This window comes from Aspergillus karnatakaensis (genome assembly GCF_047715665.1).
Source record: "Aspergillus karnatakaensis strain CBS 102800 unplaced genomic scaffold BJY04scaffold_63, whole genome shotgun sequence".
Lineage (NCBI taxonomy): Eukaryota > Fungi > Ascomycota > Eurotiomycetes > Eurotiales > Aspergillaceae > Aspergillus > Aspergillus karnatakaensis.
This window is the reverse complement of record NW_027395775.1, coordinates 35,145-49,756: the sequence shown is the minus strand read 5'-3', so window position 1 is coordinate 49,756 and position 14,612 is coordinate 35,145. Positions and strand designations below refer to the sequence as shown.

The 14,612-nt window shown below is 53.1% G+C and overlaps 5 protein-coding genes across 5 annotated transcripts; 2 read left to right on the top strand and 3 right to left on the bottom strand.

The window, feature by feature from the left end:
- Nucleotides 1-48: 48 nt before the first annotated feature.
- BJY04DRAFT_231341 (dihydrodipicolinate synthase family protein) lies at nucleotides 49-1,212 on the bottom strand (the record flags this gene model as incomplete). The annotated part of the gene is made up of 1 exon (XM_073719507.1): nucleotides 49-1,212. The coding sequence occupies exon 1, from the start codon at nucleotides 943-945 to the stop codon at nucleotides 49-51; it is 897 nt and encodes a 298-aa protein (XP_073566548.1). The 5' UTR covers nucleotides 946-1,212.
- A 76-nt stretch (nucleotides 1,213-1,288) lies between these two features.
- On the bottom strand, nucleotides 1,289-3,214 carry BJY04DRAFT_231339 (Zn(II)2Cys6 transcription factor; the record flags this gene model as incomplete). The annotated part of the gene is made up of 3 exons (XM_073719506.1): nucleotides 1,289-1,929; nucleotides 1,979-2,426; nucleotides 2,481-3,214. 3 exons carry the CDS (start codon nucleotides 3,212-3,214, stop codon nucleotides 1,546-1,548), a joined length of 1,566 nt encoding a protein of 521 aa, XP_073566547.1. The 3' UTR covers nucleotides 1,289-1,545.
- Nucleotides 3,215-3,300: 86 nt separating this feature from the next.
- BJY04DRAFT_231338 (glycoside hydrolase family 13 protein) lies at nucleotides 3,301-5,146 on the bottom strand (the record flags this gene model as incomplete). The annotated part of the gene is made up of 3 exons (XM_073719505.1): nucleotides 3,301-4,556; nucleotides 4,607-5,027; nucleotides 5,075-5,146. The coding sequence occupies 3 exons, from the start codon at nucleotides 5,144-5,146 to the stop codon at nucleotides 3,301-3,303; spliced, it is 1,749 nt and encodes a 582-aa protein (XP_073566546.1).
- A 405-nt stretch (nucleotides 5,147-5,551) lies between these two features.
- Nucleotides 5,552-7,172, top strand: BJY04DRAFT_231336 (putative MFS maltose permease; the record flags this gene model as incomplete). The annotated part of the gene is made up of 1 exon (XM_073719504.1): nucleotides 5,552-7,172. Exon 1 carries the CDS (start codon nucleotides 5,586-5,588, stop codon nucleotides 7,170-7,172), a length of 1,587 nt encoding a protein of 528 aa, XP_073566545.1. The 5' UTR covers nucleotides 5,552-5,585.
- A 1,301-nt stretch (nucleotides 7,173-8,473) lies between these two features.
- Nucleotides 8,474-14,233, top strand: BJY04DRAFT_231334 (P-loop containing nucleoside triphosphate hydrolase protein; the record flags this gene model as incomplete). The annotated part of the gene is made up of 4 exons (XM_073719503.1): nucleotides 8,474-10,414; nucleotides 10,445-10,553; nucleotides 10,584-12,865; nucleotides 12,905-14,233. 4 exons carry the CDS (start codon nucleotides 8,474-8,476, stop codon nucleotides 14,231-14,233), a joined length of 5,661 nt encoding a protein of 1,886 aa, XP_073566544.1.
- Between the last annotated feature and the right edge of the window lie 379 nt (nucleotides 14,234-14,612).

Below are 14,612 nucleotides of genomic sequence, written 5' to 3'. Positions count from 1 at the left end.
TCCTCTGCATATACCATAACACTCCCTTGAAAAATAAAAAACTGTCCACTAAACAGTCTTCACCCCCGCCTGCTCAATCAACCGCCTCAACTCCTCCCTCTTCTCCCCACTGAGCAATTTAAACGGCCTCCTCAACCCTCCCGTCGGCTGCCCAATCAACTCAACCCCCGTCTTCACAGCCGCGCTATAACTATTGCTTTCCAAAAACTTACACAACGGCCACGCCCTACTCCACAACTCCCTTCCTTTCACAAGATCTCCCTTAACCGCAACAGCATCATACAGCTCCACCGCGAGTTCCGGAATAATATTCGCAGCACCCCACACACCACCCGGACACCCAGCAGCAAGACCATAAAAGGTAAGGGTATCCCACCCATTAAACGCCGTAATCTGCTCATGTAACCCGAAAACCAACTCCGTAAGGGCCGGCGCATTACCCGAGGTATCCTTGAGGTATTTCACGCCGACTTCAGACAACGCGGCGATCTCCGTCGGTGAAAGAGTCAGTCCCGATGCACCGGGGATATTGTAGTACATGATCGGCAATTTGCTCGCGTCGCTGACCTCCTTAAGCAATTCGCGTAACTCATCAAGGGAGACAGGGTCGTAAAAGGGCGGGACGACCATGACGGCCGCGGCGCCGGCCTGCGCCGCGTGGATGGAGAGGTCCACGGCTTCGAGGGTTGAGAGGCCTCCTGTGCCGGCGACGACGGGGGCGCGGCCGGCGGCAAACTTCACGCAGAGTTCGGTGAGTTGTTTGCGCTCTGCTAGGGAGAGGACGGTGAATTCACCCGTGGAGCCGCCGGGGACGAGGCCGTGGATGCCGGCGTTTAGGAGGTGGTTGATGTGAGATTCGAGACGAGCGGCGTCGATGGATGTTTGGTCGTCTGTGAAGGGGGTTATGAGGGCGGCGAGGATGCCGTGGAGGGTTGGGGGGGACATTTTGGGTGGTTGGGTTGGTGGGAGATGGGGTCTGTGATGTGTGTTGGATGAGAGTGGTGGTCACAAAGGAGTTAGATATAAATGAGAGATCAATGATTGTAGGAGCGAGGGGTAGATAGCATGGAGGGGTAGATATATTGATCTTGTATTGCAGGATGGACTATAGAAGTGAGGGTTTCCGAGGAGCAACATTCCTAGTTGGGTCGAGATAGGTGGCGGGACGGCCTGCCTAACAGGTCTGACTCCAACCCCACCCGGTTGCTTGCCCCTCAGTCGAGATATCTTTCCCTTTTGGATGTGTGCGGGGTTACTGATAAGCTGATGCTTGTATTCTTGGTTGACCCTTTGCTTTGCTTACCTGAAATATTGGCTGGTCGTTGTTCACGGCGGGGCAAGGTGTTGCAGGATGAGAAAGGGCCGACGTGATGGGGATTGATATACCAGCAAGACCATTGAACCACACGTCCACGCGGAACAAGTAAACGAAGGCTATGAGAGGAATACATGGCTCAAAATATGAGAGTAATCTATTCGTTGGCATAAGATCACTAAGAAGGTTGTCCAGAGAGGTTCTGGGGCGTGCTGCTGCCCAAGCGCCACCTACCCTAGGTGAACGCTCCGGTCGTTCTCAGGCGTTGTGTCACCAATCCGACTCATCTCAGCCCAGTTAAACCCTCTGGTCCATTCGCCCCTGATTCCAATCGGTGACCCAGCCTCAATGTCAGGTAAAGTATGGGCGTCGGGCAGAGGTAGATTGAGATGCTGCGTGACAGGAGCGAGCATTGACGGTAATGTCTGGCTGAGCTTCGCTAGAAGGAGGGGAAGGAACTTTATCTCGCCGCCCGGCAGGCCGTGGATCAAGGTACAGAGATGCTTCAAATAGTCTTGAGGCCCGAGGTCGAAGCTTGACGAGCGCATTCCAGCTGGCGGCATGCATGCTATTACATCTGTGAGGGTACAGGTAATCTCAAAGATTTTCTCAACCTTGTTTGCGTTAGTAACAGCAAGCAACAGTTGCTTGGAGAGGATTTACCAGGCCTATTCCATGTGTCTCTAGACTCTCCTTCGACAGTTTCCACGTCGCCAGTGATAGATCCCGGGCGATCTGCAAGGGATAGCCAAATCCGAGACACGGGTGAGATGGTGTGCTCGAAAGAAAGCCAGCAGATGTAGCTAGTTGCCAGATCATCGTTCGAAGCCATTGTTGTGATACTCTGAGATCTGCTAGCAGAATATCTGGCAGCTCAAGGTCCGCAGGAACGGCTCGCTGTAGATGCTCTTCGCGTTGGATTAGTAGCTCCTGCGATGAAGCTAGCTCGTTGCCGTTCCAGCGGCTGAGGAATGCTTGGTCGAACGGTCTGTAGAGCTCCGCTAAACAGCGGAAGCCGATGTTGAAAGGGTCAAGTTGTGTGTCGTCTAATAACGGTGAATCCGGGGTGATCTGCAGGGTGATGGGACGGTGTCGGCGTATAGCATGAGCTCTTGATATGTTGAGTCAATGGCAGTTCGGCTCTATAGCGTTTACCGTATCTTACCTTTCAGAGATTAATAGAAGCCAAAAGAGGCCACCTGGATCCTCGTCTTGCCCGGCCTCCGGTTGATCCAGCATACCGGCAGTATAGAGAGTAGTGGCTTCGCGCAAAAAGTAGTATGCTTGCCGTTGATTCCCCATTCCGATTTGACAGCCGTAAAGTAAAAAGGCAATGGTAATTCCATGTCGACTCGGTGCGGCAAAAGGATCAAGGTGTCGACGCGCTGCCATAGCCTCATCCAGCAACGCTACCCCCAGGGGCGCCTTCGAGCCATCTGGATCGAGTGTGGAAGCATATCCTGTTTGCTTGAAAACAAAGGCACAAAAAGCATTTACTAGGCAGTATGAATGAAGACATTCGGTCATTCGATTAATATGGCTTTGGAATGTTGGAGGCCGCATGATAGGGACAGTGCCCAACATGCGCGTGAAAAAGTATTCTGCGCAGCTCTGCACGATTGACAAGGTCAAGAGACCCTGATTTCGAGTAAATTGGCCATAAAGGACAGTGTTCTTGGGTGATGGGGTTGATGTGGGCTCATTATGATCCGGTGCTTTCCGCAGCTCCTGCAGGACGGTCGCAGTTGCGCCTTGCCGCCCCTTCTTCCGGCGGACGATGGTCGTGCGACAGGCGAGGCCAGCATTCTGACATCGACTGCAAGGCTGCTGAGCGTTGCATCTTACTTTGCGGCGGCGACAGGCATCACATGCTGTCGTGGGAGGGTTATCAGATGGCATTGGAGGAGTTGCTTTAAGGTTGGAGAACAGAAGTGGAGGACTCTGTCGGTCATGCTGCAGCCAAGACCTCGGCTAATCTATCTAGTTTATTTACTAATATATATTCTCCCTTCGTATGGACGCAACTGCTCAGACCTTCCGGTATAATTGCTGACCAAAAGATCCATGTCTTTCGTCATCTGGGCCTGTGTGAAGGGCTTATCAGCCTCTGTAAAATTCAAGACAACAAGCGCCCTCTTTTCGCCTCTCGACTTGACGAAGCTGAATATCTGCTGGTTCTCAAAGTCGAGCACTTCAAAGGCTCCGTGGATAAACAGGTGCCGATACTCTTTTCGCAAAAGGAGCACCTTCTTCCAGAATGACAGTACACTGTCACTGTCACCTTCCTGCTTCTTCACATTGACCTCCTGATAGAGATCGTGCGTGCGCATCCACGGCACCCCTGTGGTAAACCCAGCCTGAGGTGAATCATCCCATTGCATCGGAAGTCGCGAATGATCGCGAGCCAACGTACGCAGTCCATCCATGATCCGCGTCACTCGAGTAGGATCGATACCACTGGCAACCTGACTCTCTGCCTCACGATAGTATCCCAGGCCCTCGATATCCTTGTACTCCTCAATCGGCCACTCACGCGGCGCATTAATCATCCCGATCTCTTGACCCTGGTAAAGAAAGAGCGTTCCGGTCATAGCGACCATCATGATCGCAAGCATCTTGGCCGAGAGCTCCCGGAACTCTGGTGCATCCGACGCAAACCGTGAAACGGACCGGCCGTTGTCGTGGTTCTCGCAGAATGCAGTAGTCCAACCGTCCGTGCCGTCGATGAAAGTCTGCCACTTCGAGACGATAGATTTCATCTCCGTCAATTTCCACGGCTGCAGGATGTACTTATCTGCTAGATTGCCCATGCCGATATGTCCGATGTCTAGATGAAAGACCATACTCAGCTGCTTCTCTGACGCGCCAACGTACTTGAGAACGTGTGCCGGATCCGGTGTATTGGCCAACTCTCCGACCGTGACAACATCGCCGTACGGCTCCAGCGCCTCATCGTACATCTCGCGGATGAACTCGTGGATTCGTGGGCCGTTGCACCACATCCCGATCGCCGGTTGAATGTAGCTCTTGAGATCGGTAATCGGGGCGTCAGGGAAGTCTGTGTATTTGCTGTATTTGTTCACTGTGTCGACGCGGAAACCGTCAACGCCCTTGTCAAGCCAGAACTTCACGGCGCTATCGTAGATCGCTTTCCGAGTTTCTGGATTATCCCAGTTCAGGTCAGGCTGCTCTTTGGCGTATAGGTGAAGATAGTATTCTTGTGTATGCTCATCCCATGTCCCTGCAATTATCAGCACCGAGCACGACCAGTGAGAAAAATAGGTAACGGACAGGTACTCCCAGCAAAATAGCCGCGATAATTCGTTGGAGGTAGCCGATTACCCTCATCATCATAACGCGGCGGCCTCCAGAAATACCAGTCGCGTCTCGGATTGTCCTTGCTGCTGCGGCTCTCTTGGAACCACTTGTGCTGGTCGCTCGTGTGGTTCACCACTAGATCCAGAATGAGTCTCATGCCGTACTTGTGACATTCCTCAACCAGATTCTCGACATCTGCGACCGTGCCGTACGCTGGTAAGACATTCTCGTAGTCGGAGACATCATAGCCCATGTCCAGCATAGGCGAGTCGTACATAGGAGAGAGCCAGACGACATCCACACCGAGGGAATGTAGATAGGGCACCTTTTCGATGACTCCCGGTATATCGCCCCAGCCATCGCCATTGGAGTCTTTGAAAGATGCAGGGTAGACCTACCCCTCGTCAGCACGTTTGCCTGGGTTTGGAGTAGCCGAAAAACCTGGTAGATGGTGGCTTCCTTCCACCAGTTGTTTGTCCCGGTTGGGACCGTCTCGATCGCGGTTGGAGACATGATGTTAGCCGATGTAGAGAGTAATTTCGTAAGCTTAGACCTGAAAGGGCTGCTTTATACCGCATCTAAAATTTGGCTGTTCTTGGTCTTAAGGATGATCCCGCATTGGCACCGCATAACCGCCGCACTGGATCCGACTTGCCTCCGAGCTGCCTTAAGCTGCCTCCACCTTGCGAGACTCAATTGGCTTTACTGCCGACTTGCCGCCGATTGTCCAATTAGCATCCGGAGCCTGCGACAGAATTGCCCGGAAAGTGTGGGGAACAGGGATTGACCCCAGATTCTTGCAACTTTCCCACACCACACCACGCGGGAGACCTTGACACCTCGTATGAGCAGCCTCGGGTATATATAGGCCCTTAATGGCCGCCTTTAGCCTCTCATACGCTGCAGATAACTCGCTCAGTTCACCACTGAAGTTACCTAAACCAGTTTCACCATGACGGAGAACGCAGAACCCCCGCGGCGAGAATCTTTAGCCCACGGCAAAGATGGCGCACGCCAGGAACAGAGCATGACACTCTGGGAGGGCCTCCGTCTCTACCCTAAAGCCGTTGCCTGGTCCGTCCTTCTCTCATCGACCCTCATCATGGAAGGCTACGACCTCGCCTTACTCGGATCCCTCTACGCCTCACCAGCCTTCAACGAAAAGTACGGCGTCCAGACCTCCGACGGCGACTGGAACGTCCCTGCCTCATGGCAATCCGCCTTATCCAACGGAGCCCGCGTCGGCGAAGTCATCGGCCTCATCATCGCCGGCCAAGTCTCCGAACGTCTCGGTTTCAGATGGACCCTCATCTACGCCCTAGCCGCCATGAACGCAGTCATCTTCATCTTCTTCTTCGCCGTCAACGTCGAGATGCTCCTCTCCGCCGAAATCCTCGCCGGTATCCCCTGGGGCATCTTCCAAACCCTCCCAGCCCAATACGCCTCGGAAGTCTGCCCCGTCGTCCTCCGACCATACCTAACAACATACATCAACATGTGCTGGGTCTTCGGCCAATTCATCGCCGCAGGCGTCAACCGCGGCTCCTTCCAACGCGGCGACCAATGGTCCTACCGCATCCCCTTCGCCATCCAATGGCTCTGGCCCCTCCCGCTCATGGTCGGGATCTTCTTCGCCCCCGAGTCCCCCTGGTGGCATGTCCGCCGCGGCGACACCCCCGGCGCGAAACGCGCATTGCAGCGCCTCACATCCTCGAAAGACGAGAATTTCGACCCCGACGCCACAATCGCCATGATCCAACACACCAACGAACTCGAAAAATCCCTCTCCTCAGGAACCAGCTACGCCGACTGCTTTAAAGGCGTTAATCTGCGCCGCACGGAAATCGTCTGTGGCGTCTGGATCGTCCAGACCCTCAGCGGGCAGAACCTCATGGGGTACTTTGCGTATTTCTGCGTCCAGGCTGGGTTGCCGGAGATCCACTCGTTCAACCTCTCTCTCGGGCAATACGCGCTCGGTGTCCTGGGCACTATGGCATCCTGGTTCCTCATGTCCGCCGTAGGCCGGCGCAAGATCCATGTCTTTGGTCTCGCGTCCCTATTCATCCTCCTCATTATAACGGGCAGTCTCTCCTTCGCGCCGGACTCGAATAACGCCGCGAAATGGGCGATCGGCGTCATGCTGATGGTTTTCACATTCGTCTACGACATCAGCATTGGTCCTGTGACTTACTCGCTCGTCTCGGAGCTCTCGTCAACGCGGCTAAAGGCTAAGACAATCAACCTCGCGCGCGCGGGATACAACATCAGCAATATCGTCGTGAACGTTCTGACGAACTACCAGCTCAATGACTCATCGTGGGCGTGGGGCGCCCGCTCAGCGTATTTCTGGGCGGGGACATGTCTGGTTTGTCTGGCTTGGTCGGCGTTTAGGGTTCCGGAGCCGAGGGGGAGGACGTATGAGGAGCTGGATGTGTTGTTTGAGCAGGGCGTGCCGGCATGGAGGTTTCATAAGACGGAGGTGGATCCTTATAGTGCTGAGGGGCTGGTGGAGGTTAGGGAGGATGGGGTTAAGGAGTGAATAAGATATAGATGAAACATACATAATTGATATCTTGTGTTGTGTTGTGTGGTCGCTCGGAGAGTCGTTCATACCGCAAGCGGAGTGGCTCTGCGGAAATATATGTATGGTGTCCTGCGACATACTGGTGATTTGATACTCGGAAAGTGTATTATCTCCTGATCATTATCTCCTCGTTCCATGCACATTGCTGTCATTTGAAAAAATCACGCAGTTTGAGCTGCTTAGCTTTAGGGGGCGGGGATGTTGTTGTTGCGCACGAAGTAAGCCTAAAATGAGGTCACGTGCAGAACGTGAACATAGGAAACACTTGAGTTTCGAAGTCCGCTCTACGCGTTCTGGTTAATCCGTCAAAATCTATTTCACGTGAGGTGCTGGCTTCCAGCGCCGCAATGCCTTCTTTGAGACTCTCAATTGCGCAATGTCCCTAGTTGACGGGGTTGAATGCGTAAACACACAGCCACGAGGGCTGTTGGTGTCGTGGTGGGGGAGGCGCACTGCTGGCGAATCAATTGGTTCCCAAGGCAGCCAACGATCAAATCGGCAAGCAGTCAGCGAGCAGCGGCGATGGCAAGTGACCATCAGGTTTTGAGATGCGCCTGATAATAAAGGGGGGTGAGTGGTGACAGCAAACTCCCCGCTTGACAAGGGAAGGGCTGTCCGCTTAGTCTGTTAAACATAGCCAAGTGACCAACCACAAGGTAATAGAAACCCCGATCATTATATCAGCTCTAGGCTTTCTTAAGTTCGAGTAAATGGTATTGGAGGCGTCTGAACTCAAGATTGACAGGCAATCGGCTTGGGCATGAGCGCATACCACAGCATCTGCGATAAGCTATATTGGCCGGGACCCAACCTTCGCAACGAAGCGCCGCTCGGACAACTCAGGATAACACTCGCAGACAGCAAATTCAATAAGATTGTAGCTGCCTGCACAAGGCTCATTGCAGTAGCTGCAAGTGCACTGTGCCGCCCAGCATTCCAGCAACCTCGCACACCATCATCCAATCATGGAGCTCCACAGCCACAGCAGCGCGTAAACGATTGGAAAGGAAGAATCTGCTTCCAAAGCCTCGAGGCGCCTCACCATGCCTTGATCTTTTAGATTTATTGTGCATCAAGGTGGGCAATCTCGAATTGATCTTGCAAGCAACGATCTTGCTTATAACTGCCGGTTGGATCCCCTTGGATCTCATTGTTTATTCTTTTTCATCCTTCTCAACAAACCGTAACATCATCGCTAATATCAGTCGCATATCTATTTCGACTGAACAGATATGACCACCAGCACAAGCAACACTATGAAGATCTGCCATGAGTTTGCGAAGCGTGGAACCTGTCGCTTCAACCCTTGCAGATTCGCCCATGTCCGGGGAAACGAGCACAAAGCCCGTGACTCGACCAACAACACAAGCCAGAGAAGTCATAGTCTTGGTAATTCCAGTGGGCTAGCGATCTGGAAGCGACGAGTCAACGGTCATCAATATAATCCCTCGCTGGGTGGGCAGCTAGGTCCCATGTTCACCGAGGCCAGAGAGCTCATCGAGCTCGACGAAAGCACACTCCAGGACGTGATCCAATGCCTCTCCAAAGAGGGCGGGCTAAGACGAATTCAGGAATTGGTGCAGCGTAACTTCGATTCCATCTCGACATCCGCGAAACGTGATCTATTTGTTAAGCAGATGCTGCCCTTCATGGAGATTATCACGCATCCGAATGTGCTCACCTCTCTGGTGATGGAGCAAGCAGTGGGCACTATATACAACTGCCTCTACGGGGTTGGTGGGCGTCGGGGCGAACCATTTCTGAGGTTCCTGGCGGGGGCCATACAGCTGGAGATTAAGACTGAGGGCAAGGCAGCGACTGCATACCTCGAGCAGTCTCTCCTAGTCTTTTGGAAGATAGTCGAGCTGAACTCGACCGCATTTGTCCAAGAACCTCTAAAGACCGTTGCTTTACAATTCGCCGACTTGTTTCTTACTCTTCATGCCTTGGACGGCTCGAACACCCTTCACCAGTCTCGAGACTACCTAGACAAGCTGCAGCATCGGCTCGATATTGGACTTTCTTTGCCAGTTGTAACCAAGACAGCCAAGCAACATGTTAATCATCAGCCCCCCGCATTTGTGACACAGAGAGAGCCCCCTGGCGGACGCCACGACAACGACAACGCCAATATCTGCGAGATCAAGGTCATGCCGACATTTCAAGAGATTCTGTCTCCACGCTCCGAGTATCTTCCACCCAAGGATCCGCGCCAGTGGCATATGTGTGGACTCGCCGGACTACTGGACAGGAACTTCCGACTCTTACGTGAAGATACCATCGGTCAGCTCAGAGATGCAATACATGCCGAGATGCAACCGGTCGATCGCAGGCAACGGTCGCGTCAGAAAGGTGAAACCAGGACGCACGTGTACAGACAGGTCGTCGTGCACGGAGTGGACTTTCATCGGTTTGATGGATTACAATTCCTCGTGCAGTTTTCTCAGCCGACAACTGTCCGCGGGAAAGCAAAGAAGAAGTTACAGGAATGGTTGCAGTTGTCAAAACGTTTACAGCCTGATGCACTTGTGTGTATTGTTGATCCCCGTGGGTCTGCAATCTTTTGCACGGTCGCTGCACCTGATCGCGCAAGGCCGAGATCCGATGCCACCCAGAAACAACAAGAGAGGCTGGCAGGTTCACTCTCAGATGATCCTGAATTGGCCGCAGTGCTTTTGAAGTTGGTTGAGCCGGACGAGATCAGCTGGCAGTACATCCTCAACTCCCATTCGTCCCAGCACAATCCATCTTCAATCTCGCTTGTGGAATTCCCCGGTATCCTCTTACCGTCATTCCAACCCACCCTGCTTGCTATTCAGAAAATGCAGAAAGCTGGAGATGTTCCCATGGCGGAGTTCCTCGCTCCCCAGGATCAGAACACCTTGTCAATCCTGGCTGACGTGCCCCCACCTGTCTATGCGGCCTCGCATAACTTCAGCTTCGATCTTAAGTGTCTCATGAATGATCGTTCCAGCCTGCAGCTAGGCAGATCTCGGGCTTTTGATCTAAAAAAGCTTCAGGATGGCTCCACCCTCGATGATGCGCAGGCTGTGGCGCTAGCTAGCACTCTTCAGCGTAAACTTGGACTAATTCAAGGCCCTCCAGGGACTGGCAAGAGTTTCACCGGTGTCGCATTGATCAAGGTACTGTTATCCAACAAAGCAAAAGTGAAAAGGGGGCTTGGACCAATTGTATGCGTATGCTATACAAACCACGCCCTTGACCAGCTGCTGGAGGACCTGCTGGATAACGGAATCACTTCGCAGATCATCCGAATTGGCTCGCAATCCAAATCCGAGCGCCTGCAGCCACTGAATCTTCGTAACGTTGTCCGCGGTACTGACAAGACACGTCTGGAAAAAACAGAGCAATGGCGTTTACATAGCGCACTTGACGCCTATGAAGATGAATTCCGCAAGCTCAAGCTGAACGCAATGGGGTTCGATCATGGTCTGGAGTCGTACCTCAAACAGCACCAACCATACCACTATGCTCAATTATTTGAGCAGGACGCAGATGGTTTCCAGAGACAGACAAATGGGAAGCCCGCTCACACTATCCAGTCGTGGCTAAAGGCTGGCCGACATAGCAGAGAGCAGCCCGCCACCGTTCGGAAGCTCGCGATGGTTCACGTCGATGCAATGACGGCCGCGGAGCGCAAAGTTCTCTACGCGCACTGGATAGAGGACTACAGACAGAAAACCCATATTCGGGTGCAAGCAGCCTTGCATGACCATCTAGAGACCAAAGCTGCCTGGGACAGAATCCGAGACGAAATAGACTTGCGGTGTCTTAAAGCCGCAGACGTGATTGGAGTGACTTCGACAGGCTTGGCCCGGAACCTCGAGATGCTCCGTAGACTGCCATCCAAGGTACTTGTTTGCGAAGAAGCTGGGGAAGTGTTGGAAGCGCACTTGCTCACGTCGCTGCTGCCCTCTCTCGAACAGGTAATACTTATCGGTGACCATCAACAGCTCCGGCCCCAAATCCAGAACTACGACCTATCACGAGAGAGCAAAGCGGGCGCCCAATACGCGTTAGATAGGTCGCTCTTTGAGCGCCTAGTGGAGCCAGATGATGGGGTCGGCGTCCAGATTCCGTTCTGCACACTGGAAACGCAGCGGCGGATGCATCCCTCGATTTCTCAACTCATCCGCGACACGCTGTATCCACGTCTGCAAGATGCGCCGTCCGTGTCGACATACCCAGAGGTTGTAGGAGTTCGCAAGCGGCTTTTCTGGCTTGATCATAGTGTACCAGAAGGCCGTGCGTCTACCGAAGACGCGATGGCAACATCCCATTGGAACGATCACGAGATACAATTGACGATTGCACTCGTGAATCACCTTCTCCGGCAGGGGACGTACCAGAGTGGCGACATTGCTGTTCTCACTCCTTACCTTGGCCAGCTGCATCGGATGCGTCGGAAGCTCAGTCAGTCCTTCACGATTACTATGGGTGAACGAGACCAAGATGACCTGGACAACGCTGGCTTTACTGAAGAAGCGGCAGAGGCAGCCTATTCGGACACGACAAGAATTGCCAGATCAACGCTGCTTCATGCTCTAAGGGTCGCCACAATTGACAATTTCCAGGGGGAGGAGGCTAAAGTGGTGGTGATTTCCCTGGTCCGAAGTAACAACCAGAACCAGTGCGGTTTCCTCCGAACACCAAACCGGGTCAACGTGCTTCTCTCCCGTGCTAAACACGGTATGTACATTATCGGCAATTCGACAACATCCAGAGGGGTAGCCATGTGGGGGAAAGTTATTGATATGCTGGAGAGGGATAACAATATCGGGGATGCTCTGGATCTGACATGTCCCCGACATCCAGACACTGATATTACTGTTTCAGAACCAGAGCATTTTCTCCAATACTCACCTGAAGGAGGATGCAGTTTGCAGTGCGGCAAGCGCCTTCAGTGCGGCCATCCCTGCAAGCAAAAGTGTCATTCAGAGGTTCTCCATGCTGCTGTTTATTGCCCGGATCAGTGCAAGCGTCCGCAGAAAGGGTGCCCGCATCCTTGCCCAAAGCCTTGCGGTGACCCCTGCCCTAAGAGATGCACAGTGAACGTTCCCGATCCACATCGCCGCCTCCCATGCGGACATCCAATGACAAATCTCCCTTGTTGGCAAGCGCAAGATCTGAGCCTAGTGAAATGTCCAACCTTGGTTGACCGAGAGATCCCCGGCTGCCACCACATCACACGATTAGAATGTCACATTGACACCAATAGCGCGGAGTATCAATGCAGACACCAGTGTCGGAAAGTGTTGCCATGTGGCCATAACTGCAAGCGGCAGTGCCTGTCATGCCTGAATCGCACCGCCGAGGAAACCAACTTTGAACATGGCAAATGCATGCACAAATGCGGACGCCTGTATTCTACATGCGCGCATGCTTGCAATGCTGAATGCCACGGGAATACTCCATGTCCGCCATGCACGTCACCTTGCGATGTTCAGTGCGGCCATTCCAGGTGTCCGTACAAATGCTCTGAAACATGTGCACCATGCGCGGTTTCTGAGTGTCTGTCTTCATGTCCGCATAGCTCATGCTCAATGCCCTGCGCCGCGCCCTGCGATCATATTCCATGCTCTCTGCGCTGTGGAAAAATACTCTCGTGTGGCCACCAGTGCCCATCTGTATGTGGGGAACCGTGCCCTTCGAGCGACTTTTGCCAGACTTGCGCATCGGGCAGCATAAAAGAGACCACGGTAGACTTTATCATGGGAGAGCAGTACGGCGAAATTGATTTGGCTGCGAACCCTTGCATCTTCCCTCCGTGTGGGCATTTTCTGACCATCGAAAGCATGGATGCGCAGATGGATATCAAGAAGCACTATGGCTTGGACGAGGATGGACGACCCGTTACGATTGCTTCGTCTTCACAGCCGTTCTCGATGGACGATATACGTACGTGTGCGATCTGTCGCGGTTCTTTACGCCAGGTCGCCCGGTACGGAAGACTAGTGAGACGTGCATTGTTGGATGAGGCAACGAAGAAGTTCATACTGTATTTGAACCAGGAGTATGTTCCTCTTGCACAAAGCTTGCCGGGGTCTATATCGAGATTGCAAGACCATGATTCACGAGCGCCGGCGAAAGAAGCTGGAAGACAAGTCTTCTGCGCTGATGTCAAAATTCGCCTCGAGGGTCCCCCAGAGCATCAGGCGAAATTGATGAGACAGCATGTCGCCAAGTATGACAAAGAACGGTGGAAGGAGCTCATGGCTCTGCGAGAGAAGATCAACAGTTATAAAAGTAGGGTGCACGTGCAGGAGCAACCGTTCGTTCGGGTCCGCAATATGGTAGAAGACGCACGTCGGCGAAAAGGAAGCCCTGGTCAATTCGACTTTGACGCCAATGTGCTTCAAACGAAGGGCTACCTTCAAGCAACGGCTCTCTTGCTGCGCCTGGACGCAGCCCTCCTTGCAGACTTCCTCTCCCTCTGCAAAAAGGGACGACATTCCAGCCTGTGTATCAATTTGGCAGCATATAAGAAAGAGAGTGACCACCTCATTGCCAACGCAGCGGCTTCCTCGCGTATCCCGCAGCAGGTGGAAGGCAACATCTTCCTGGCCCAGTTCTGTGCCCTCGAGCGGCGGAATTTGGCCGATTCGTCCGAAGCAGAAGGTCTACTACAAGAGGGTACTGCTGCAATTGATAAAGCCGAGAGACTCTGCAAACTTCACGCTGGACAGACCCGCGGCTTTCTAGAAGAAATCGAAGGTACAAGGGCCATGTTTCGTGGCTCGGAGTTTTATACCCCCGTGACGAACGAGGAGCGCATGGAGGTGTTGTCTGCCATGGCAATGGAGTTCCGGGGAACTGGACACTGGTACTATTGTGAGAACGGGCATCCATTCACAATTGGGGAGTGTGGTGGTGCGATGGAGATATCTCGATGTCCGGAGTGTGGAGCGGCTGTTGGTGGCCAAAGCCATCGAACAACCGCTGGTGTTACCCGCGCCCGTGACCTGGAGAATGCTTTGCAGGAACTGCACCTATAGTTTGTCGCAAGAGGTGAGGGGTATTTGAGTTTTGTAATAGAATAGGAGTGCTCAGAATGCTAATATTGTTCATCATACTCACCTTCCTAGACTTGGAGCCTGAAGCTGGAATTTGAGACAGACAGGGAAGTCAGTCTACTAATGGTTTGCGCTTAGAGGGCGTGTGTCTGATGGAGGGACTTTTACACCTCGTGAATAGTATGAGAAATGCAAAGCTTGACTGCAGTCCTTTTCTGGTCGCTTTGAGCTCAGCTGGTAGCTAGCGCTGACTTGTCGGGGCCTCAAAAGAGTAAGACCACCCAACGTCCAGCGGGTCCACGTCCAGGTCATGAAGGTATCCCTATGATGAGCCCAATGTATGATGACATTCAGAGCTAAA